This window comes from Crinia signifera, chromosome 19 (genome assembly GCF_055691185.1).
Source record: "Crinia signifera chromosome 19, ASM5569118v1, whole genome shotgun sequence".
NCBI lineage: Eukaryota > Metazoa > Chordata > Amphibia > Anura > Myobatrachidae > Crinia > Crinia signifera.
Genome location: NC_139226.1, coordinates 98,831,759 through 98,859,252, shown reverse-complemented (window position 1 = coordinate 98,859,252; position 27,494 = coordinate 98,831,759). Strand labels below are relative to the sequence as shown.

The 27,494-nt window shown below is 37.4% G+C and overlaps 1 protein-coding gene across 4 annotated transcripts in view; it reads left to right on the top strand.

The window, feature by feature from the left end:
* Window positions 1-27,494, top strand: part of AJAP1 (adherens junctions associated protein 1) — a 282,173-nt gene that overhangs the window by 233,867 nt on the left and 20,812 nt on the right. Inside the window, exon 5 of one of the 4 annotated variants that reach the window (XM_083163011.1) lies at window positions 17,866-18,028. The exons of 1 other annotated variant lie outside the window; for it this stretch is intronic. In XM_083163011.1, coding sequence (XP_083019137.1) covers window positions 17,866-17,923 — 58 coding nt within the window. In that variant the 3' untranslated portion in view covers window positions 17,924-18,028. The remainder of the gene's footprint in view (window positions 1-17,865; window positions 18,029-27,494) is intronic. 2 more of the 4 variants (XM_083163013.1, XM_083163010.1) reach the window with 2 other exon arrangements.

Below are 27,494 nucleotides of genomic sequence, written 5' to 3'. Positions count from 1 at the left end.
AGTACCAACCAATCAACTCCTGGCATTTTTTCAAACACAGTCTTTAAAATTAGCTGATTGGTTAGTGCTTTATATCTATCCATTTTACCTTTCTTCAAGTTTTGACAACCCCCACCCCCCTTGTTTAAAGAACGGAAACTTTGGCAAACTTCATTTTATTTATTTATTAACAGTTTCTTATATAGCGCATACATATCACGCAGAGAATATTTGAACATTCACATCAGTCCCTGCCCTAGTGGAGCTTACAATCTATATTCCCTACCATGTGGTGGAGACTGGTGCTTCGTACTGTATGCCCAAAATGCTCGATTGTTGTGTTTATTTGTGCAATTTATTGTATACCAAAATACACACAGAGACAAAATAAAGAATCAATTATCCACACAATATATCTCACGTGTTCAAGCAGCTTGTGAGGGAAAATTTGCCAATTCCCAATGCGAGACACAGAAAAAAGAGATACATACACGCGCTAGAAACAATGTATATGAAAAAGAAAAAATAGATTTATTATACACAGATTTGCACTGGACAGTGACACCTAATGTTTAAAATAACAATTATAAAAACATATAATGCACATTATTTACTATATTAAAAAGACCTGGCTAAGGGATCCTTTGGTAAATCTCCTAGTTTTTGTTGACATCTGTTGGTGTTGTGTCGGCAACTTTTATGACACTTTAGACAGATGAGAAACAATTCTGAATGTCCACTGTCTGGCCAGACAATTTAAAAAACAAAAAGATGAAAAAGAAACATATGTATAAAATAGTATACACAATGGGGATCCCAATTAGGCGCGATTTCCACCTGCTACTGGGTGCAGTGGCGAGTAAAAATAGTTTTTGTACCGGTACTTGCTTGCAGGCAGGCAGTTTCGGGATCACGTTTGGAGCTCCAGGAAAGGAGGATGAGAGGAGCCTGTGGCTGTATGACGCATTTCTCCGCCTCCTAGCAGATATCAGCGTCTTCATTAGATATATTCCCTACCACATGTATACGCACACACATACATGCTAGGGTTAATTTTTGCTGGAAGCCAATTAACCTATCTGTATATTTTTGGATTGTGGGAGGAAACCGGAGCACCCGGAGTAAACCCACGCAAGCACGGGGAGAATATACAAACTCTGCACAGTTAGAGCCATGGTGGGGATCGAACCCATGACTTCAGCGCTTTACCAATATCGATGATTTTTATTCCTGAAAATAACCAAATAAAACTGAAACTACTCTGACCTTGAATCCAGGTAGTCTACAACTAGCCTAGTACAATGAAAAACACTGAATGAAATATAATTGAGAGGCCCTATAATGTACCACATTTATGTCAAAACTTATACAGTGGCCGTTCCCCAGTCATGGTCATCAACTTGAATAAAAGTGTGGGTCACCTAAACATAAACAAAGTGTCAAAAGAAAGTCTACCTGGATGGTGGCATCATCGGTAACCAATAATGAGGCCTCAAACGTAGCAATTACTCATACTGACTCTTCAGCCAACATTTTTTTATATGATGTATTGATGCAGTAAACTATCTATGGGCTGATGACAGCACACTTCTCTACACCCAATTATTTATTTATTTTTTGCTTTTTTAATTATTCATTGAAATGAAGGAAAGAGTATATTGGTAAAGTTAAATGTGCTCTAAAGACATTATCTCGATCTTATCCACATATTCCAATAAAAGGTGGGGTTAAGGTGGTATTATTGGTTCATTAGTAAAATGTCAAGGCTAACGTTGGGAATAAATCACCATTTCCAACAACTCATTGCCTTGGTGGCTACCAACTGTCAGCCCATTACCAACAACTCAATATACAGTATTCAAATACTCATCCCCAAATTCATCAAACCATAAAAAGGGGTTATCCATTTACATTTTTAACCCATGACTACATGTCTATTTCCGCCAGGCATAAAATATGCCTTCTGTCTTCCTACAGTACTTGCACCTCTTTCCCTAAAAACATTTATATTGACCTAGATGTGAAATTTGGTGAATAGCAATGCAGGCTGCTTTCGCAGTAAGTTGTTCATAATGTCCATAAAAGAACACAAGTAGTTGTGATACATTCATCACATATTGTGTTGTATTTTATTTATCATTTTAAAACTTCACTGAACTTTAAATATCTCAAATTGTTTTATATTATAAATACAACTTTCATTATATGCCTGCAAAAAGTTATTTGATATAGTTGTACATTGTATTTGTATCTGCTAATGGCCAGATTTCTCACAATCCATATTTTTAATTCAGAAGTGATACTGTATATATATTTTTTCCAATTGCAAAGTGGAAATTCAAATTTACTACATTATTTTGCCAGAAGACGGGCTCAAACAGGAACCCATCCTGGTGAAGACCTTTGTGCATTCTTTGTGCATTGATAGCTTTGTGTTATCATACATCTGAGCAAAATATAATAGGGTCCAATATTTAGCTGTCCAATTTTTTTGGTCAAATATGGCCAAATTCCCACCATTAAAGGAAAAAGCACATGCAGCCAACGGTGTTATGCCACAGCCATGGGACACTTTCAATGCAAGGTCCCCTGGCCGTCACATGAAAACCTTGGCTGGGCAGCCCTAGATGGGCTCCCCAACAGGTTTAACCCTTCCAGTGCTGAAGCCCAGGGCTGTCTTCCAGAATACTATTTCATTAGCAAATTATCTAATCAGTTCCCCTGAATCTAATCAATTCCCCTGTACCAATTTTATAACTTTATGATCAGGTGTCTATTGCAGGACACCATTTTGTTTGTGCAGGGGTGTCCAATCACTTTTGTCTACATGAATATATAAATACAATAGCATTAAAAGAGACAGGCATAATGCACTCTGCAAAACCCTTGTGGTGTCTGTCATAAATTCATTCAAAATAGGTTAAAAGTCAATAGGCAACAGAATGACATATAGTAGGTAGACTAGGACAAAAGGTCAACAGGCTCAATTTGTTGACATGAGAAAGGTAGACACCACAAAAGTTCCACAGGTACAAAAGGTCGTCACACTAAAGGTCAACATGGGAATAGCTGACACCAGTTTTTTTGGTAGTGTCATTTTGTAAGTTTAGCCACAGTAAGCCAAATTAGTGTACCCACTCACAAGGTTCACTTGGCTCTTTGGAAAAAATTACTATTACATTATTATATTCCCAATCGTAGGCCACATGGAAGCTAAATTCTGAATATCTTCAAAAAATAGTCTACCAAATTTACTAAAAGTTGACTATTAACACCTGTCAACACTTTGAATCTGTTGATATTTTAAACCTGTAAAATTTAAACATTGTTGACCTATTACGTGTGAACCTTTTGTCAACCTATTGACTGTTAACCTAGTTACGGTTGACCTAGCATCTGGAACCTGTCCTTAAAACTTCACATAAAAGAGTCAAAGTAACAAAGTGGAACCTGATAGTTCAAAATTGGCGATATATTCATATACAGTAAGTAAATGCTTTCCTTAACATCAATATAAAGACATTTCATATTGAGTAGCTTATACAGATGGATGGAATCACCATTCACTAGCAGCCGCTATCCACCACAAGCTGATGGAAAGGGGTGCGCATGCAGGAGACACTCACGCGCCCCATTCCCTCGGAGCCCTCCACTGCCCGCCTCTGATCCCCTGCACCTCCCTGCAGCCCCCACCGGCTTCCCCCACTCCCTGTCCATCTCCTTAAAGCAGAGACAGGCAGGGAAACAGCTTCCTAACACCATGCTGATGGGGACGTGCGTACGTGTGAGATGCTTGCGCATCCCCATCAGATTTAGTGCCTCTCCACCAGCCTGCACCAGCTCAGGGAATCTGGCGGTTCCCTGAGCTGGTCTAGAGGCGCTCCATCTGTATATTCACTTTTATTGTGTTTATCTGGAACAACTGTATTTGTAAAACAATTAGTAACTAGAGTAACTTCGGTGTGGGCCTGGAGAAAAGTATGTGTGTGTTTTTGTTGTGCTCATAACAGTAATTTCCCTGGACAGGCAACTGGAGCATAACTGTATTGTTGCATCTGTATACCTTCAATATGTGAGTCGCTCTATAAGTATTAGTTATAAAATCAATCATCTGTATCATTACTTTTCCTGCTACATAAACATTTAATTCAACCAAGCTCCTATTAATTAAAATTGCCTCTTCCAAAAGTGCATGATTATTATATTTCAATTCTCATGATGCACTGGTGCTTAAATGTCATTCGTTTTCATTATATTCGTTATCATTATATCTAATAGAATAAACTGACATTATGAAGTTAAGCTGTTTATGTGGCTCTTCAATTATTGGCAGACAATAAAGGGGTACTGATTACCAAAATGACAATATTTGTTGATCAAGAGAAAAAAAAAAGGTTAGTCGATGTTCTTAGATATTTTACTGTATATTTTCTCAGGTCAAAATGTGTGTTATTACTTGTTAAAGAACATAAGCATATATAAATAATATATGCTATTACATATTTGTGGGAATCACATTGTAGTAAAGTTTATGAAATCAACAATTAAAAATCGTAAAAAATCCAATGATTAAAACTACCGTATCTATTCAACGGAAAATGAAGAACTTTGCAATATGTGCTGTACACCTTCAAATTACTTTCTAGTTAGCTTCTATGTCTATCTTGGAACATGAACTAAATACAGGTATATTGCTTTACGTTTGTGACTTATTCTTGTGTTGTTGTTTTTTTTTTTTTTGTCTGTGAGTTAGATTTACTAAGCAGCTAATCTGATTCTAATGGGTATATTTTCTAAATGGTCAATTCTAATCTATTTGTATCTAATTCTGATTGATTAAAATCGATCATAATTGATGTTGTGTTTTAGCCCTAGTAGCCCAAAATTGATTAAACTCTACCATTAGTAAATTAATCCCTATCTGTCTTTTTTTCTGTTTCGTTGTTATGGTGGTCACTTTTTGTCATGATATAATCAGGCATAGTTATTTGTTTGGGAAATAACCCAAAACAGAGCTGTGCATAAAATAACACTGTTTAATTAAATAAAGATGTGGTTGAACACACAGTTGGAATCCATGGAGGTAACGTCATGTCATTAGATACAGGTTCAGGATGTTATGCATGTAGCATTACATAAATGTCATCTGCAGTTTGGAATCCTTCAAATATGTGAAATTCCTTAGAAAATCCCACTATGGGGTAAAGTCATCTGAAAATTAAAAGAAGTGGTGCTGCCATAGCAACCAATCAGATTCTGTCTGTCATTTCTGTAATGCATTCTTGAAATTGAAAGACAATCTGATTTGTTGCTATGGGCAACATTATCTCTTAAAATTTTTAGAAGCATTAGTAAACTTACCCCTATGTGTTTCCCATATGACCAGTAGGAAGATGGGTTCCCAATCCAGTATGTGCTACTGGGGCGGATGTATTAAGCCTGGTAAAGAGATAAAGTGGAGATAAAGTAGAAAGTGATAACGCACCAGAAAACTCCTGTAAGTTTTTAAACATAGCCTATTGGCTGGTGCATTATCTCCTTCTACTTTATCTCCACTTTATCTCTTAACCAGGCTTAATACATCTGCCCCACTGAGAGATACTTTATGCAGAACATTGTTCTAATGGACCATTCTAGTTATGTGCCATGATTAAAAGGAGTTAAGGCAACAGCTCCTAGGATACCCTCTTTGGGGTCTTTCTGGACCCCATGCATGCTTAGTCATGCAACAATGTGTATGCTATACCTAAAAAAGATGATTATTAAATGTATGAGTTGTATAAACATTGGTAAGTGAAGGGAGGCAGTCCATCATGCACATCTTTTTAGGATATTTAAGAGTGTGAAATTTTTATTTATTATTATTTCACTCTTTTATTGCTCTGCATCATCACAGTTATTAGTCCAGTTGGCCAAGGTCCTCGCCAGCAGTAGACATACTTAACTGAAGAGATTGTCTCGTTATTGGATGTTATCCAATCATATTATGTTATACTGTTATACCCCTTTGAGCTCCATACTCCCTGCTGTTTAGTCTCGTAGAACATAATGATGATGTTATGTGGCCTGGGGATTATTGGGTTCCAACTACTTACATTTTAATGCCATATTTCACTAACTGTTTAGAGGACTCCTTCAGCAGCTACAGTAACTCCTTCAGTGGCTGCCTTCTCCCTAAAGAGTTCCATAGCTATTAATGTTTAATGCTAATGGTTATGGCAGGAGATCTTTTTAGGTGCTGGAGAGAGTGTGAATTCCAATGGTAACAAAGGTGTATTATAAAAAAGTTTTAGAGGATTACTCTATCAACAGTATAGCCCTTATTCAGATTGCTTCGCTTGGATACATGCACGGGCTGAAGCGAATGTCCCGGACCCTGCCTAGTGAATGGATTGCCCATTCATATGCCATATTTGGCTGGTCGGCATGCGAACAGATTTTTTATGTGAACGTCGATTCAGATACCTGTGGGAACCTCCCCCATCATTCGATGGTCATCGACCATCGAGTGATGTGAAAAGTGCTCGCCTACTGAGTGGTCTAGACTACTGGTACATATGAGAAGAAAAACAGGGATATGGATGGGCAGCTGACATTCAGTTAAGTCAGCTGTCCGCCCCCTACACTCACATCACAACCGCATTTCCATACACCCATGAAATGCAGGGCATGCGTATATGGTAATGACCCTGATCAGCCCGCAATGCCCCTCTACACCTTTGCTAGGAAGGCCAGGAATGAGCACTCGTTGATCGGACTTCTAGTCGAATTCGCTCGCTCCCTGTGTACAGACATGCGCAGAAATGGTTCTGCATATGTGTATACACACAAAATTGGTACATTGGTCAAATTTGTGTCCAAGCAAAGCGATCAGATACTGTATCAACAATATCAACAAAATCTCTAAGATTGCGCTAAATCTTTCTGTATAGGTCACTATTGACACAAAGTTCCCTACTATTAAGAACTTACAGCGCCAAAAGTCATAAATACAATAGTATAGTTAGCGCCCAAATATTCAATGGGGATCACTCCATATTTACAAACAGAATGCAATAAATTGAATATATATGTATAATAAAATATTTATTTAAAAAATACAATACAATATTTATTTAAAAATGTTTTGATGTTAACAGTTGTTTGTAATAGTCTGTGGTTACAAACAACTGTTAACATTAAAAAATTCTCCAGCTTCGAGGAGCCATTATAATATTACAATGTTATTGTTATTTTTAAATAAATGTTTAATTATACAAATATATTCAATTTATTGAATTTTGTTTTTTTTGTAAATATGGAGTGATTTCCCATTGAATATTTGGGCGCTAATTAAACTACTGTATTGTTCTATGTATTGTATTGCATCTGAGAACAATAGGATAGCCATGGCTAGCCATGCTGAGCCATGGCCTAAGGAGGATAGATGAGATGTATAAATGTATAATACTGTAGCTGTGGTTTTACAGATATTTTTTGTCCTTTGCACAAAAAATTGTTCATTGTACATTATACAGTTGATACATTATGTGATATTTCAATCTACTAAATGTTTATCTAGCTTCACTTCTCTCATGCCCAATGTACATGGCACTAAAATAGCAGAGCTGTGGCACATCAGGGTGAGGTATGTTAGACTGACAATGTCTAAATTTACAATGTCTAGGTCAACACTAAAAAGTTGACATGCACAAGGTCGACACTGAGCAAACTGAGCACATGGACCTTCAAATTCTTCACTCACCATGCTCCATTACAGAATTGAATCCACAAGGATGGTAAAAAAAAGTACTGTATAAAAAAAGTAAAAAATTCCCCAAAACCCATTTCAAACTTTTAATATGTTTACCATAGCAATGTTGACCTTTTGCTTGTTTCAACATTCTGACCGTGCAGACCATATGTATGTCGACAATATTGTGCTGGTCTATTGACTGTTGACCTAGACATTGTCAATCAGGTATCTGAATAGCTGTACATCAGGCAGGATCAGAGCAGAGACTGCTGGTGTTACAGTGGGTGGGGTGTTGGGTGTTGGAGAGGGCAGTGCTGGTCTAATGGTGTGTACACACGGTACTTTTTGCCTTCCGATGTTGACGATATAGTCAACATCGGATCGGAATCGGATGCAGATCGCAAGGGTTTTAACCCTTCAGATCCCGATCCAATTCCGATGCGCGTTCACGTATCGCAAGGCAGAAAATCTTGTCTGTCATGACTGTATAGTGCAGATCTGCACTATATAGTCAGACTTGTATGCAAATCGGATGTGCCTTCAGATACTATCCATGATCCGATCTGATCGTGGATAGTATCTGAAGGCACATCTGACCGTGTGTACACACCAAGTCTCGTTGAATGTTTATACAGGTCGAGTATCCGTTATCTGGATAGCCAAAATCTGAAGAAAAAAAATTATATATATATACCATACTTGCCTACCTGACCCTCTCCATGCGGGAGAAAATGCTCTGCTCCTGGACTTCCCTGGTAATATATGATTGCCATCACCTGTGGTGAAACACCTTTACTTAGCTCCCCACAGGTGATGGCAATCATACATTACCAGGGACGTCTAGAAACAGAGCATTTTCTCCTGCATGGAGAGGGTCAGGTAGGCAAGTATGATATGTACACACACACAAATATATACACACATAATTATTTTCACATACATGTGGCAGCAGAGGTAAGATGCTGTTGCATAAACCATAATGACTTTAAAAGGAAATTAAACAAATTAGAATTAATTCTCTTCAAAGCTTTTCAAATGTGTCTTTACTGGTTTATTCCCTGTTACGAATTTAAGAGGAATGGAGACCCATCCCAATATTTATAGACATATACTTTTGGAGACCGATGTAGCATACTTGACTGATAAGGGCGTCCCATGGTTGGTAGTGATCATCTTGTGGTCTGGTCATTTTCATATCTAAGAAGTCATCTTCAGCAGACAAGTTCTCATCCAATCATGGTTGATTTGACAGAAGTAATCTACATATACAGCAGGTATTCACACAATCATGCTAAACATTCATACAATTTAAAATAATCTAAATTAAACAAGCAGTCTAATTTTGATTTACATTGACAATGATTTATGTTTATTCTAATGTCCCCCTTTTGGCTAGCTATGTTGGTTTAAATTCAAAGTTAAAACCAAATATTGCCAGAGTAGATGAGTCTCCCATATCTAAAATTCTAAAATTCAAAACAAAAAATATTCCAAAATCGAAAATTCTTATTGAGTAAACAAAATAGTGACACCTTTGATATCTGAGGGTTCATTGAACACAAGCTTTCCCCTACTTATAATATAGCTTACAGAAATCCACTGTAACTACAATTGCCAGGATGTAAGGGGGGTCTGTGCTCAGTTAGGTTCAAATGTCTAAACCCCCATATCTGATTGATTTGTTTAGACCAGTGTTTACCAAACTTGGTCCTCAAGGACCCCTAACAGTTGAAATTTTCCAGGTCACCCAGGAGGTGCAGTGTATATCACCAACTGTCACATTTTAAAAATCCATGGAAAACATGATCTACAAGGAGTACTTGATGACCAAGTTTGGGAACCCCTGGTTTGGACCAATGACATACAGTATTTCATTTGTAAACAATTTAATGCTGCCTCTTTGAATCTGCATAGATAGCCCCTAGAATTAGTGCTAAACCCTTTGTGTGCCAAGGGAGTTTGTCACAATGGGGTTTATTCTAGTTCATTCTTTCTGACAAAATCCTTCTTAGATGGACAAAACCATGTGCACTGCAGGGTGGCAGATGTAACATGTGCAGAGAGAATTAGATTTGGGTGAGTTTTTTTGTTTCTGTGCAGGGAAAATACTGACTGCATGATTTTACAATGCAATATAGATCTCACTTTGAAGAAAAACCCCACCCAAATCTAATTCTCTCTGCACAAGTTACATCTGCCCCACCCGCAGTGCACATGGTTTTGTCCATCTAAGAAGGATTTTGTCAGAAAGAATGAACTAGAATAACCCCCAATAGGTCTTAAAGTAGCCAAGCAAACCTTTTTATTAAACCCTTTGAGTGCCAACATTACTTGGAGAGATCCTCAAAATATCCGTTAAAAATGCCAGTGCCCCTCAGTGACTTCTTTTTTTTTTTGAGTGAGATATTTAACTAAACTTTAATTAATTGACTTTGGCTGTATTTGTATTTATTTCTACTAAAAGAACAGTCGCTGTGAGCGGCGCCGGCATTTTTAGCAGATATTTTGAGAATCGCTCACAGCAACGTTGGCACTCAAAGGGTTAATGCACCAGGTTTTGGACTTGGAGCTCCACAGTACATGACAGTGAATATAAGAAGTAAGGCAATGTGGAAGTCATTGATGCTTAATTTTATCATGCAAATAACTATGGTCAGATAACTGATTAAAATACAGTCGTTTCCCAGAAATCTCTTCTCCTGAAAAAGAGAAGCTTAATTGTATTACATCCCTTGTGAGATGCTGTAGGACCTTCCTAAACCTTTTAGTCTTTGCAGTGAGTCTCTGTTTATGCTACAATTTCTCAAAGATGAAATGATAAATTCATTCAAAAAGAAGTCAAAGAATAAAGAAAGACACAAAATATTATGCCACAGCAGGAAGCTGAAACCTGAATTGTACAAAGATTACTATATGATGATAAATTATGAACAAATTAAAAATCAAATGTTTTAGTGCTGCAGAGTTTATTTGATATTTACATTATCACCTATCCCCATGTAAAGTTCTGCTACATCACCGGGCACTGTGCTTGTGTAGATCATATCAAGCACACCATCTGTCATACTCCCCGAAGCTACAGCCTCCGTTCTTGTAATGTTGCCAAAGAAAAAGAATTGATAATTTGAATGCAGACTGTCCATGGAAACAACACTGAAACCTTAAAAAGGACATTCACAAAATGTTACATGTGAAATTCCCTGAGAATTCAACAGCATCAAGAGAATAAATGTTGCCATGGGCACATCCTAATGAATGAAATGTATCCACATATCAGCAGGATCATTGAAGCAATGAATGTAATGTCAAGTTCTAGTGTTTCTTAAATAGTTATCTCTGCATGTGGTTTACTTCTGAAATACCTCTTCTCCTAGGAATACCTAGAATATTGGTTGATTAAGAATGTGTTTAATGCCATGTTCTAGAAATGAAATTAAAAATCACAATCTGAGAATTTATGGCAGTTATGTAATTACATTTTCTTAAGCTAAAACAATACTAAAAACACAAGCTCATGCTGTTAATTAAATATAAATTTAGACAATATAGATGTTGCTTACATCACAATACATCATCATTATTATAATAATAATAATAATAATTATTATTATTATTATTATTATTATTATTATTATATTTTAATTATATGGCACCGCAAGGGTTCCGCATTCCCTAATAGTATACCTAAACTGAAAAAAAAAAAAATTTAGAGTACAAAATATTGTAGTGTAAACATTCTATTTAAATAATGTTACATGAGGGCAGATAACACTGAAACAATCATTTGGCAGAAACTGAGGGTTATGTGTTGTTGAATGGATTATAGAGTAGAAAAGAGAAGGCACATGAGGGGAGAGAGCCCTGCTCTTGAGAGCTTCCATTCTGAATGGGAGGGGGAAGCCACACAGTAGTGACACAGAAGAGGTAAATATGACCATGTAACAGTGGGTTATTATGAGCTGGGACGGTGATTGATAAAGAAGTTGGTATTAAGAGCCTGTTTAAAGTTTTTTAGAGAGGTCAAGAGTCTGGTAGGGAGAGATAGAGAATTCCATAGCCAAATCTTTGAGCCAGGTATGGGAGGAAGAAATCAGTTAGTAGAAGAGTTGGCATATGTTTGTCGATTTAAGAGGGCAGGTGGGAGTGTGGCTTTTGTTTATGATTTTATACAGGGGTACCAAAGAAATTGCTTTAATACAGTTTTATACCTCTAATTTTCCTTTTTTGACACAGTTTTTAAAGAATTGAATAATCATTTCTGTAATCTGTAAAAATAATGCAGAACTGGGTGTTGAGTATAGGATAATAATTTAGAATTTGAAAGCAAGTAGCATACAATCCATAACATTGTTATGAATGCATAATACTAGGGCTGGCACAACCATTAGACAGCTATAGGAAGTTGCCTAGGGCACCAAAATCTGGGAGGGCACCTCCAAGTCTGCCTAGCATGAAATTATGATGAGTGGGAGATACACATGCTATACAATTTTCACGCTTTTACTGTTTTGTTTTTTTTAAATATTTTTATTGAATTCAAATAAACACTTACAAATCAGAACAATCAAATCCAGAAGAATTCCCATACAGAAAGCAAGAAAATTATTACAAACTATAAAATAATATATTCATTTTTATTTCTGAAGAGAATAAATAAATCAAAATCATATTGATCAACATGTGTAATCTTTTAACATTAGGAAAAAGAGAGATAGAAAAAGAAAAGAGGATTAAAGAGAAAGAAGGGGAGGGAAGGAAGGGCAAGGATGTGAGTAGAGAGTTGTCATATAGTTCTTAATTCCAAATTGCCATGTACAGTATTAATATAATGTCATGAGTTAATACAGTAATATTACATACTAAAGACCAGGTGGTATTTTTTTTAAACAAATTCTTAACGAGCGCAGTAGTCTCTGCTGGCATATATCCAAGGATTATTTCCCACTTTGCACAAAATGTGCTCACCTCTCTTTCGGTATTGAACAATGCATTGTATCTATCAAAATAGAGGACATTAAGTAGATCTGACTTCAATGGTTCCAATGATGGTCGATTTTTAGAACTTTTGTACAGTATATAATTTAGCACTGTTAAAATGGGTAGTGTTGTAGAAAGGACCATAACATAAAATAGTAAAATCCGCAAACAGTTATAGTTTCCAAGAAAATGGTAACCGTGCTCGAACAAACACAGTATTTTCTTCAATACAAATATACCCACATTCCCTAATTGAAACTTGGAATGATAATACATTTGTTTTGAAATCAGTGACAAAGGACAATCTACTTAAAAATGAGACAAGTTAAAGTCATGCAGAATATTTTTGTATTAATGAATAAAAAAATCAGGGAAATACATTTTTTAATAGCTTACACTTGTGTTAAATAAAAACAATCTACAGTAATTAGACAATTACAGTAAGTGGGAAAATAATATAAAGAGCTTGACATTTCAGAAAAAAAGTCTATCCCCCACTGTAGAGTTTAGGGTCTTTTGCTACCAAAGGATAAATGATTCATAAGTTAAGTAATAATTAGAAAGTTATGGCACATTTTGTCTGACATCTTGGGCAAAATGTAATAGGATGTGAGAATCAAAAAGTGAGAAATTTTGGAAGAATTTTTCCATTTTTTTAAAGTGGCAATCAATAACATGGCAAAATTAACCTGGTTTTGCAGTGTAAATGATTGCCGCTTTTAAAAAAAAAGGAAAACTCTTTCACAGTCTCTCAATTTCTGATTCTCACACCCTATTACATTTGATATGTGATCTTTATATAGTATTATATATAGTATTATTTTGTTTACAAAAATCTTTAGGCCAGATGTACTAAGCTTCAGTAAAGTGAAAAAGTGGAAAGTGATTAACTGGAACATGGCAGTTAGGTGCTGATTGGCTGGTAGTTTATAACTTTGTGAACTTTAGTATATCTGAGCCATCAAGAGAAAAGACAGTTAACCATCATAGCCATTAAAGTAATATTAATTACTTTTTTAAAAAATCATACACCTTAGACACACTGAAATTCTGTAGCTTATATACCAAAGTAAGCCATACCTTATCCCATGATTCTGAATGAATGTATTGGGTATTTAAATTTTGCAATAATGTTTATGCCTTCTGATCAACACCTGCTCTACATCAGTACAATATTTTATGTTTGGGTAAAACCTATTGCTGTTTGTTGAGATGTTCAAGGCTTTCTTAACTCTCTGATCGATATGTTGAATTAAACATACAAATGTTATATTAAACTAAATAGGCTGCAAGACAATTGTTTTAGATATTGTGTTTGTGTGGAAGAAGGAGTCAGCCACGATTTTCCGTTGAATAGACGCTACAAAAGTTTTAAATTGGAACTAGCTGCATTTTTGCAGTCAGTAATTGGCAAGAATTTTCAAACCATTTCGTCCATGTGTTTAAAAACATAATTGTTTTCACTTAATGCTGGGATAAGTAGTTTTTTTAATACACCTTTTATGTTTTAGGTCTCATCTGTGATTCATGTTGGGCATTGTATGTGTATATCACTGTTATTTTATTCATTGATATATTGCATTGTTTGAAAATACTTCATTGCTTTTTTTAGCCCAGAACTAATGCTTTGGCAGATTTGTTGGCCTCTATGAATGTTTTTGAAATCTATAAATATTAAAGTTGAATACTGTTGCTTAATTTATTTGTTGACTTGATCTGTAGCCAATTATGGCATGAAAGGACCCCCCCAAAAAATAATAATAATATTATTATTAATAATAAGATTAATAATATTGTGAAATCAGGTTCGGTTAAGACCCCATGAGCCATTAGCAATTTACTTTTTTTTAGCCATATTACTCTATTTAAAAAAAAACACAGGAAGAACATAGATATGAGTTCTGGGAATCAGGGCTTCATAGTGTGTTCTGGACAATAGAAGAGCCTTGTTTGCACAATTAATGATCAGGCTATGGTACTGTATGTACTACTATAATATGCAGTTACAACTATACATAATACAAACTAAAAAGGATGCTGCTAAGATAAATTTTAACGAAAAAAATACCTTATTTTTTTTTTATACCTGTTTAGTAAGCCAAATGACCTTCCAAGCACTGTTTGCTGGTTATGTGTAGCACAGGATCTCAAACTTGATCCTCAGGACCCCACACAGTTAACGTTTTCCAGTTCACCGGAGGACATAACTTTGAGAACCACTGATCTAGAGTGCTAGGCAAGAGATGGCAACCATCTTATGCCCACTAACCAATGAGAAAATAATCATTGTGAACTCATAATGTAATCTAATTCTCATCTGAAAAGTTAATATACAGGCTCACTGTGGAACCTAGATGCCTGAAAGAGGCATCTGAAATATTTAACATATAATGGTTTAGTTCAAGGGGGCATTTAATTATGAAAGGAAACTCAACCTTTGGCATAGAGAGGTCATTCACACAAGTTTAACATATTCAAATATTTTTATGCTAGTTTTTGTAATAACACAGTAGAAATAGAAAAAGAAAATAAAATCTCAAATTCTCTGGTGCTTAACACATTTCACCGGAATGTTACAGTTTAATCATCTCTGGAATTTTTTTTTTAGTTTACTCTTTAAATATATTCTCAAGTCTTTGGAATTGCTTGACATATGCTTAGCATAAAGTGACATCAAATAATTATTTGAAGAGATCGTAAAAACTCTTTTAGAGAAATTTGTATTAAAATTCCAGGAGTGTAAAAGAACATACACATTTCATCTTGCTAAGTGAAAATATAATTTTAATGAAATCCGTCTATTGTAGGCTAGTAGAAGTACAGTACATTTGCTTCAACTATGTTTTCACATGCCAACATTTTTTAATTCAGCAGCTTGTTAGCCAATTAATATAAAGATTATAGTGTCGTCAGTTGTTAGATTTTTATTTCATTGTGACACATTCATTTTTAATATTATCTGGGATAGATAACATTTACTAAAGAATGTCTCCACCTAAGATTTATTTTCCTTATAAGTGTGTGGAGGTGGGGACAATATGCTCTTATGTCCATGATTCTGCTTGCCTGAACTCTTCTTTACTATAATCATCCACATAAAATGTTACTCAACTGCAACATGTATTAGTGTTCTAATAATGTTACCTGGAAAACATGAACCATTAGTGGTTCTTGGGGAGCGAGTTTGGGAACCATTGCTTTAGACTGACATACAGTAGTCACCACAATACACGCCCTCCAACATTCAACCTCTAGTCATTTAGACATGAGCATGCCCATTGCAGAAGGGGTCTGATAATATCATGATTATTGTTGACCCCACCATCCTGAACACATCTGCATTGCTGATAGATTTTTTATTAGGAGCGCTTTATGTAAAAAATAAAAATAATAAAAAAGTATAAAAGTAAATAAAATATAAGCCAAACTTTTTTCCCGCCAAGAGGCTTTTGATCCCAGCATCTTGTGCCACACAGCCATTTTCACAAAATGCTGGGATCAGAAGCCTCCCTTATGACAGTGAAAATCCCCAAGCACAGAGCCCCTAACAGACACCTGGGCCCAGGTAAGGAAAGTTAGGGTAAGTGCAACAGCAATACATCAGGCCACTTGAAAAAAGAAACCCACGCTACCAATCAAACAATCAGTCACTCAAAGGAGTGTAAACATTTCATTAGCCTTTTCTTCTTTCTTGGCAGGAATAAAGTTTGGATATTATTTTATTTATTTTTATACTTTTTAAATTATTTTTATTGTTTATATAAAGCGCTCCTAACAAAAAATCTATCAAAAATTAGTATTTTATAATATAGGAGCTGCTAACAATACAGCATGGTTATATACACAAGATAGCACATCTGCTTTGCTCACTGTATGCAAGCGTGATGTACCTTCCTGCATTAACACAGTTGGTACAAAAATTCTCTCAGGTGGGAAATGTGATAGCCTGTTAGGGACTGTCCTGCATAAATTGGGGTAGTGTGGGATACTTGCAAATATAATACTAGGACAGATGTGTTATATGTATTTCCAAGGACGTTCTCCTTTTCACCGAATATCAATCATGAATGATATCGTGGTGATACAGGGTTGCGCCCACAGTACTTGAGAAGCTTTTTTGGGCTATAAACACCTAAGAAACTGTATACCATCCTAATCATAAATAGTCCCATAAGCTAAAATAAGAGGCAAGAAAACATGCTTCAGTATCTTAGCTGTGCTTTGATCTTGTATGAAATCTGGCAAAATGTTGATGTCCAAAAATCAGGAATTTTAAGGGCAACCAATGAGAATAAACTTCTTATTTATTTAGCACCTTCTAGAAGACAATAGATCATATCTGATTGGTTGCCCATAGCAACATCCCATCTGAAATAGAACTCCTATCCTAGTAAATTTCCCCCTTAGAATTTGTATAGCCAATCCCAAACATTCACATACAGTACTTTAACCGGGGTCCTGGAGTTTGCAAGGCTGCTTAAATCCACATGAATGCCCCCATCCATCATGGTTCTCCTGGCTTCAGCATGCTCCCGTAAAACGAATTTCTATATTTCTATATGTTTGCATTAATTTTAAATTGAATTACATATAGTTTGTAACCATCTTTGCTGAGACGAAGGGTGATTAATAAAAAAACACTTTATTTTTTTTTACACAGCCATATACAGTATATATCTTGTAAGATAATGCAACAGAAAAATTGTTTCATATACTGTATGTGTAGAATTATTTTAGCAGTGGTAGCAGCCATTTTGTTATTTGAATCTTGCATTGCAACAGACTTGTGACATCTAGATGAATCAGTGACTTCTTCACATCCTTATGAATTCCTAGGGATTTTTTTTATTTAGAATCATTGATTTAAATAAATTCGAAATAAAACTGACCTTTAGTAAATATACTCCATAGTCTGCATTATTATGAATATTGGTTAAGCTCACAAAATGGCTGCCTCTACTTTGAATTTGTAATAACATATTTCCTCAAATGAGACATTGAAAAAATCTAGTTGCAAAAATGTAAAACTGAAGTTCTATAATTTTTTTATATATATATAATTACAAAAGAGGCCAACCTATCACCAAAGCATTAGTTTACAAAATGTTTCCTTTAATTAGCAATTTTTTTGCAGCAGGCCTGACTAGGCTTGCTTGTTGTGTGTTACGTACCAGCACGCGCAAGCCCTTTTCTCTGCTCGCTGCAGACCTACTTCTTCTGATCGGCATCTAATTCCAGTGGCCTTTGTGTCTGAGAAATGGTTTGAAATCTCCTGCTGACTGGCTGAAGTCTGTTTTTCTTCCTGAGGCAGGGCAGACGCCATGTTTCTATTTACTGGTACGTACCACTCTTTAGAAAATTCTCCTTTTTACATATTGCACCCCATATTTTTAAGAATGCTTTATATGGATGACATATTCTGGCATACTTTTAGGTGAAACCTATACACACTTAAAGTGTACACAAAAGTGACAAACACTGAAGGCAGCCATTTTATTGCAATAAAAAAGTTGTCTCATGATTGGACAGGCTGAGAATTTATTCAGACCACAAAATGGCTGCCCTCACTGTATGTAATTAATAGATACACAATAAGGGTAATTCACATTATGTTGTATAATATAAAAAAAACTGAATTTGAAGACTTTTGTAACTGAAAGAAAATTGTGTTGTCTTAACAAAATGAAATGTGATTAACTTATGTGCTTGTTTTTTTATCATGCAGTGTGTATATTTGATTATATTTATTGATATGTTATGATGCATTGAAGCATGGAACATGCTATTTATATACATAATGGGGGTGATTCTCATTGGTTTGCAAAAGAAAACTCCTTCTTTAATGGACAAAACCATGTGCACTCAGTGGCGTAGCTTTGTTTGGGGCGCCCCCCCGCTGTTAATGGGGGGGCGCCCCCCCTCCCCGTCCGTCCGCCCACGCCCCCCGTGCCCCCTCCCCCCATTGCCGCATGCTTACCTGTCCGCGAGTCCCGGCTCCCCTCCTGGCTTCAATTAATTCTATGCAGACGGACCACGATAAAATGGCTGCCCCCATACCGCAGACAGTTTCAGAGAACAGTCTGCTTTATGGGGCGGCCATTTTATCGTGGTCCGTCTCCATAGCATTGATTGAAGCCAGGAGGGGAGCCGGGACGTGCGGACAGGTAAGCCTGCGGGGGATGGGGGACGGGGGGATTACTATAGCACCGCAGCCCCCCCCAGCGCCCCCATATGCACAGCGCCCCCCCCCCCGCGCGACCGCGGGGGCTGCGGTGCTATAGTTACACCACTGTGTGCACTGCAGGTGGAGCTGATGTAATATGTGCAGAGAGAGTTAGATTTGGATGAGTTATTTTATTTCTGTGCAGGGTAAATACTAACTGCTTAATTTTTACACTGCAATTTAGATTTCAGTTAGAACACACCCCACACAAATATACACTCTCTACACCTGCAGTGCATGTGGCTTTGTCTATTAAAGAAGGAGTTTGCTCTTGCAAACCAACTAGAACCACCTCCATTCTTTAGAACGTGTTAGACAAACCAGTCCTCAAGAACTACCAACGGTCTACTCTTTCCAAATCCCTGAACTGGTGCAAAGCTGTAGTCTGTGCAAACTGTCACTTCAAACATGTTGCATTCATTCCTACTATAGATCCACAGGTTGCCTGATATATAAGAACTATTGGTAGATCATGTGGACAGGTTTGGCCACCTTGGTGTAGAAGGAATTGACTTTATTGCATTACGATTTAGAGCAGATGTTTTGCCAAATACTACTGACTATGCATGCCACAGTGTGGCAAAGCTAATCCTCATTCACCTAAGTAAACTACTGTAGTATGTTAATAAACTAATGTACCGTACCATAATTATCTCTGACTAGAGGGTCAAGTGAGCTTAATGCTGCAATGTACACTTATTTATCTGTAATTACTGATAGCTAGATATATTATAAATGTGTACATGGCTGATGATTGAGAGATGTATGCATGTGCGCTGGAGATAACCTTTAAGTCATTATAATGCAGTTTTATTTATATAATTATTATTGTTCATTTTAACTATGATGTGTAAGCAGTTGCCAGGTTCCTAAGAAAATCAGTTGTTAGTGTAGGACTTGCAGTGAAATGGGGTCCCTTGGCGATAAGCTTAAATGCATTGATCAATTCATGAACTAAAACCCCATTATTTATTTAATTGATTATTTGAATGTTAAGGTGAGTTAGTTTATTAAGGTGAGTGCTGGGCCCCCTGTGTTTGTATTTATTAGAGTGTGTGGTCACAGGCCACTGCACCCCAACCTGGGAAGTGGGTGCTGTTTGCACCCCATTCGTAGGAATGGTGAGTGTGTTGGTACTTCTGTATCTATCTATCTATCTATCGATCTATCTATCTATATATATAAATGTCCAATCTTGCGGCACACCATTTACAATGGACAGTTACCGGGGTGCACTCGCCAGGGGAATAGTTGCAGTAGTTAGCTGCACTCGCTCGGATTCATCTCAGAAAACCACTACCAGTCATGGTCCTTTTTCAAATCATGAAACATTTCTGAAATCCGAAACATTATCACAACTATTTAGAAAAAAAGGGGTATATATCTCCAACACTTTAGTGCACCAAGACCTTTCACATGTGTTTATACAAAAAAGGAATGATCTTATCTTATTCCAATCGATAATGTTTCACTTCTCCTTCTTCCAAAATCTCTTGGTGTGTATCATATAAGAGAGAGAAGTAGAGCTCCCATAGCGTAATAACGTTTTTTTAATCACACAATTACTTCACACAATAATACAGTAAAAAAACTTTCACAATAAATCCTTAAAAATTGCAATTACCAAGCGTTGTTGAGAACTATAACAATAAGTTCTCTATAAGAGCATGAAAATAGGAGATCCACTCCAGGCAGTTGCAGCTACAAAGAAAATGGGACAACAATTACCAGATGGTGTGGAGAACGTAAGATGTACTTAGTTCTCAAACAGGCAGGTCGTCACAGTTCTTGCGCCGTTTCCTGGAACCCTGCAGTCAGTCCCTGGGCGGCGTGTCTTTCCTCCGGCTGTTGCTCCTGGTGGTGGGTCTCGCTGGTCCTTCAGTAGGCCGACGCGTTTCGACCACAGCTGTGGTCTTTTTCAAGGCAGGTAGGCGAGTGATCCATTGCGCTAGTTAGAATGTTTATATTGCCCGGGTCCTGTCGGGCGTCCAATCCTAGCTCTAGGTGGCAGTCCAATAATACAGCGTCTAAGTCGTCACGTGACCTGTATCTGCGGGTCCGTCCGCTGATAGGTCCTGTAAAGCGGGCGTCATTTTCCCACACTAAAGATGGCCGCTGATCCTCTTCCGTTTCATATATAAAATGACAATTTCCCTTACTTAAGATGGCTGTCGGACTATTTCCTCTACAGCTCAAATACGTATTATTTACCGTGACGCCCGCAGGTCCAGGTCACGTGATTACCGCGGGCGCCATTTTCCTTGTCGTTTACATTTGTATCGTCATGGCAACACGATATTTTGTGAATTAGATTTTATCTATAGAAATCAAAAGAGATAAAATGCATATGAGACATATATAAAATACAATACAGGTTGAGTATCCCGTATCCAAAATGCTTGGGACCAGGAGAATTTTGGATAACGGATTATTCCGTATTTCGGAATATTTTAATATTTCAATGATGTATTTTGAAGTATCTTGCATTTATGCTGTATAAACACATAATATACACACAAATATATTTTATTACCACATAAAATACACACAAACATATTTTAATTGTTCAAAAAACAAGGTTTCAAAACGTGAAACAAAATGTGTGTACTATCTCAGCACTGAATTTGAATGCCAAGCAATCATTGTCTTGCACATATATAGTGCCAGTTACATATCATGTCCCCAGTGATGCTGTTACATATGTCCCCAGTGAGTTTTTAGCAAAAAAAAAAATTTTTTTCACTTTCTGGAATGTCCGTATTTCGGAATAATTCGGATAACGGATATTCGGATACGGGATACTCTACCTGTATTCATATCCACTCTTGGGTAATGTTAAAAAGAATTTTCTTTGACATATAAAAAGTCTAAAAATTTCATATATTTAAGATATAGTATAAAATAAGGTAAGTACCCATAACCATAAGAAAGTGAAAGTACTTATTAATTCATAAAAAAATGTAGTATTCAAGAGTGGATATGAATATTGTATTTTATATATGTCTCATATGCATTTTATCTCTTTTGATTTCTATAGATAAAATCTAATTCACAAAATATCGTGTTGCCATGACGATAAAAATGTAAACGACAAGGAAAATGGCGCCCGCGGTAATCACGTGACCTGGACCTGCGGGCGTCACGGTAAATAATACGTATTTGAGCTGTAGAGGAAATAGTCCGACAGCCATCTTAAGTAAGGGAAATTGTCATTTTATATATGAAACGGAAGAGGATCAGCGGCCATCTTTAGTGTGGGAAAATGACGCCCGCTTTACAGGACCTATCAGCGGACGGACCCGCAGATACAGGTCACGTGACGACTTAGACGCTGTATTATTGGACTGCCACCTAGAGCTAGGATTGGACGCCCGACAGGACCCGGGCAATATAAACATTCTAACTAGCGCAATGGATCACTCGCCTACCTGCCTTGAAAAAGACCACAGCTGTGGTCGAAACGCGTCGGCCTACTGAAGGACCAGCGAGACCCACCACCAGGAGCAACAGCCGGAGGAAAGACACGCCGCCCAGGGACTGACTGCAGGGTTCCAGGAAACGGCGCAAGAACTGTGACGACCTGCCTGTTTGAGAACTAAGTACATCTTACGTTCTCCACACCATCTGGTAATTGTTGTCCCATTTTCTTTGTAGCTGCAACTGCCTGGAGTGGATCTCCTATTTTCATGCTCTTATAGAGAACTTATTGTTATAGTTCTCAACAACGCTTGGTAATTGCAATTTTTAAGGATTTATTGTGAAAGTTTTTTTACTGTATTATTGTGTGAAGTAATTGTGTGATTAAAAAAACGTTATTACGCTATGGGAGCTCTACTTCTCTCTCTTATATGATACACACCAAGAGATTTTGGAAGAAGGAGAAGTGAAACATTATCGATTGGAATAAGATAAGATCATTCCTTTTTTGTATAAACACATGTGAAAGGTCTTGGTGCACTAAAGTGTTGGAGATATATACCCCTTTTTTTCTAAATCTTTTCACCGGAGGGTTTGTGGGAAAACCTCCTTCTATATCTCTGATATATCTGTTGCCCGCCTGTGAGCGCACTCTTGTGAACAAAAAACCTTTTGTAAAATATTATCACAACTATTGACTATGATTTCCTGAGATGAATCCGAGCGAGTGCCGCTAACTACTGCTACTATATATATATATATATATATATATATATATATATATATATATATATATATATATATATAAAACAAGCAGCGGCACTCACTAGGCTTTTTCAAAAACGTGTATTGAAAACCATACCATGGTGTACAGTTTTATATTTTTGTCAATGGATTGCTCTGGCTCCTGATCACTGATCCCCAAGTTCCCAGCACCTCCTGAAAGTTGGGACTCAAGGTTTTTATACTATTGAAGGCTAAGAAATCTATTTCCAGATAATGGCGATATCTGCAGTCAAACAAGCTGCCCTTCCACCGGAAAATGACGAGTATTAAGCCCACTCCCACTCCATTAACCAACCCTCCCCTGCGTATAAAACACCCCCTACTTCCCTGGAAGTCATTTACAAGGGACCCTTCATTCAGCTCAGCGCCCCCTTCCACACCACCTGTGCAGTAAAGAAGTAATTATCAGAAGTTACTGCTCTAGGTCCTACATGTTGAGTGGAAGATAGAGCACCCACTGTCACCTGTGGGACAGCTGCTGCTGATAGCACCCACCACCCCTAGGAGGTGAGAATGGGTAAGGGCCCCAGTGCATTGCTTTGCCCAGGGGCCAACACTGCTGTTAAAATGGCCCTGGTCACATGCAAGGGGATGTGCCTTCGGTACACATCCCCCCCTGGTTGCGAGTGGAAATGGCAAGGCGGATTCTCAGCGGGTGGGCTTCTTGGCACTCGGTAAGCTGCAATCCTCGCAACTTACCAAGTCAACCAGAATTATCCCCTTAATGCATTCAATGCTTATATCATGCTTATTTTCCTTCAAAATCTGAAAATGTCCAGCAGCTCAGAATTTGCAAGAACATGGGAATGGGCATGGGAATGGATGTTACACAGTAACATCCATTTGCAGACCAGGGGATCCAACAACATCTTTCGATAGTCGCTGACCATCTTAAAATGTGGAAGGTGCACACATATGTAAGGTTGCTCTGAGCAACCTTACATATGTGTGCACGCTGGGAAGGAAATGAGCAGGCAGTTGATATCCGGTGATGTCAGCTGCCGGACCCGCCACACCCGCGTCATGGCCTTATTAGCATGAGAACGCCCAGCGATATCATTGGAATGCCCAAGTGCAACACAGCCTTGCTGCGAAAAGACCTGAATAAGGTCTTATATCTCACAATAATTGCCATAACCATAGCTATGACACTAGTGTATTGGCATGTACACACAGTACCTGATTACGGGTTCCAGTCACCCTAGGATAATACAGAAGTGCTTCACCCCTTCCCCACCACCAATTTTTTTATTCAAATTCAGTTTAAAATCTGTAACAAGCTCAGGACTCAGCTCCATTCATATTGCCACTTACTGCCCTAATGGCGTCAGTGGCATCAATCACAGCCTCGGTGGCAGAGCCAGCTGTGACACTCACAGAATCTCCTCTTCATGGCATCACTGCCTTGGTGACTCTGCAATCCCAGCTACACCGCTACTCCTACAGTTCCCAGGGAAAATCTCACAAGACCTTGCTCCACTCCAACTCCAATGGCAACAGAAATCTATTGTGCCGGTGCTGAGCCCCCAGGACCAAGCTCTCCAGGCTGCAGCCTATTGGTTAATCAGTCCCTGTGTACACATGCTGAAATTTTGGCTAGATGCATCAGAGATTTCGACTAAGCAATTGTGTCTAATTATTGACAGTCAAAATTGCCTTGCCTCCGTGGTCTATCTATACTAGGCGATACTGACTTAGCGGGGCAGAGCTTAGGTATCTTAAGCAGGGTAAACACTGGAAGATTTTGGAGTTTAACTTTTAGCCAATTTTGACAATATAGTCAAAATCGCCTTTCAAAACCGCACTGTGTGTTCACCCCTTAAGACTTTAGGTATGCAAAATGGTCTAAAGCTCACACCAACTTTGCTTTAAAAGGTAAGGCAGTTAACAACACTGATACGACCTATAAAAAATTAATAATACATGAGAAAATGTGATCAGAAAAAGATTAATTAAAAAATGAGTCTAATCAAAAAAAGCACTAATCCACGGCAGAAACTGATCCTAGATTTGGGGTGCAACAAGGTTTGTTACAGGTGTTCTGCACTCACTATATAAAATAACAATATTACACAGTGGAGTTTTAGTTCATATATTGAAAAATACTATTTTAAAAAATATTAAGGTACTTTTACATCTGCTTATATGCTTTAGCATCCACTATGCTCACTGGATGGTAAACTCTGCTAAAATTACTGACAGCAAATTATTCTGAGGTAGGTGTTGACAGCACTCAAAGTAGTTTTCTTGACCAGCTGAAAAAGAAGAAAAATCTTTCAAGGTTCGGCAGGTTTTTGACAAAATACTGTGATTACTGTCAGTTCATTACTCTATAAATATCTGCTATCACTATGTTGCACTCAGTTCAAGCTGAGATTTATCATCTATAGCACCACTGACAGATGTGAAAAGTACCCTAGAACACACTAGTCAACATTCGACATCCAGATCATTTCACCTGGGACACAGTTAAATGCAAAATGAATATATTTTTCCTTCTCAACACACCACAAAAATATTTATTTAAATACTAAATATTGGTTGACACATAAAAGGTCTGCATTTTTTGTTAATATGACCCTACTGTATAAGCAAATTAAAATTTGTGTTAATATTTTATTATTAGTTCACTTGCTATGGAGAATATGGTTAATATGGGTATTTTGATTCATTTTCCAATTTTTTGTAGGTAGTACTGATATAATCATATTTTAAAATAATACATGTACAATAGGTGATGGCAGCACCCTAAGTTGAATCACCTGCACAGCACATCCAGGATTTTGTGAAGAAGATCAAAGTTTATTGGTGCAGCAAAAATGTTATTATGCTGCCTGATGAAGGGGTTATCCCCGATACTGTTGCACCAAGAAACTTTGATCTTCTTCACAAAATATATATACGCCGTGACAGAGGTGGCACTCAGAGACTTCAATAAGATATTGAAAAGTGAAACGTGCTTTAATCCACAATGGCCGACGTTTCGGGGTCCCAGTCCCCAAACCATTGACCATTGCAGATATAGGGGCAGATTTATTAAGCTTGGAGAAGAGATAAACTGGAGATAAAGCGGAGAAAAGGTAAAAGGAGATAAAGCACCAGCCAATCAGCTGTGTTTGAAAAAGACAGTTGATTGGCTGGTGCTTTATCTCCTTTTACCATTTCTCCACTTTATCTCCAGTTTATCTCTTCTCCAAATTTAATAAATCTGCCCCTAAAGCATTAAAGATCAGATGAAATATCTCTCTGAGGGAGGCACCAGTGCAAGATATCCCCAAGGGGGCCAGAATGCCAGGAATTTATGGATGGTATATATATATATATATATATATATATATATATATATATATATATATATATATATAAAAAATGTAGAAATAACTGGCGGCACTCAGAGGTCTTTTCAAAGGTGTATTTTGCAGAAAAAATGAGCTTAACGTTTTGGAGCTTGCGCTCCTTTGTCAAAAGCATGTAGGTGGTCTCACCTACATGCTTTTGACAAAGGAGCGCAAGCTCCGAAACGTTAAATACATTTTTTCTGCAAAATACACCTTTGAAAAGACCTGAGTGCCGCCAGTTATTTCTACATTGTCCATTCCACGTTAAGGCACCGCGGCAGTTGCATGGATATTGGAGAGTGCCAGGCCGCAACCCCACAAGCTATAATATATATATATATATAGAGAGAGAGAGATAGATAGAGAGAGAGACAGAAAGAGAGAGACAGAGAGAGAGAGAATGTTCAGACCGGCACTCTCCTCAAATAGGGATAATGGCCTGGGTGCCTCCTGGAACAATAATGTATATGAATACTTGCAGAAGCATGCAACGGCACTCAGCAGGTCTTGGATAAACAATTAAAATTTCATGTGGTGAACAGACTTTCAGGGCTCTGAAAACCCCTTTTTTTCAAGGTGTACACCTTGAAAAAGGGGTTTTCAGACCCCCCGAAACGTCGGTTTACCACATTAAATTTTGCTTGTTTATCCAAGACCTGCCGAGTGCCGCTGCATGCTTCTGCAAGTATTCATATATATATATATATATAGACTGAGGTGAAAATTTTTATTATAATAGATGCATATAAAACATAGTGCAGCCAACGTTTCTAATGTCCTATGTGAACATAGGGACTTTTCAACGTCAAGCAGGACATTTTTGTCAAGGCCCTATGTTCACACATAGGGCCTTAAGAAAAAACGTACTGCATGGCGTTGAAACGTTGGCTGCACTGTTTTATATGCATATGTTTTATATGTATATATATATATATATGTATATATATATATATATATATATATATATACAGAGAGAGAGAGAGACGTTACAAGCCGGCACTCTTATACTGGTGACTGTAAGTCGCACCTGGTGCCTTCC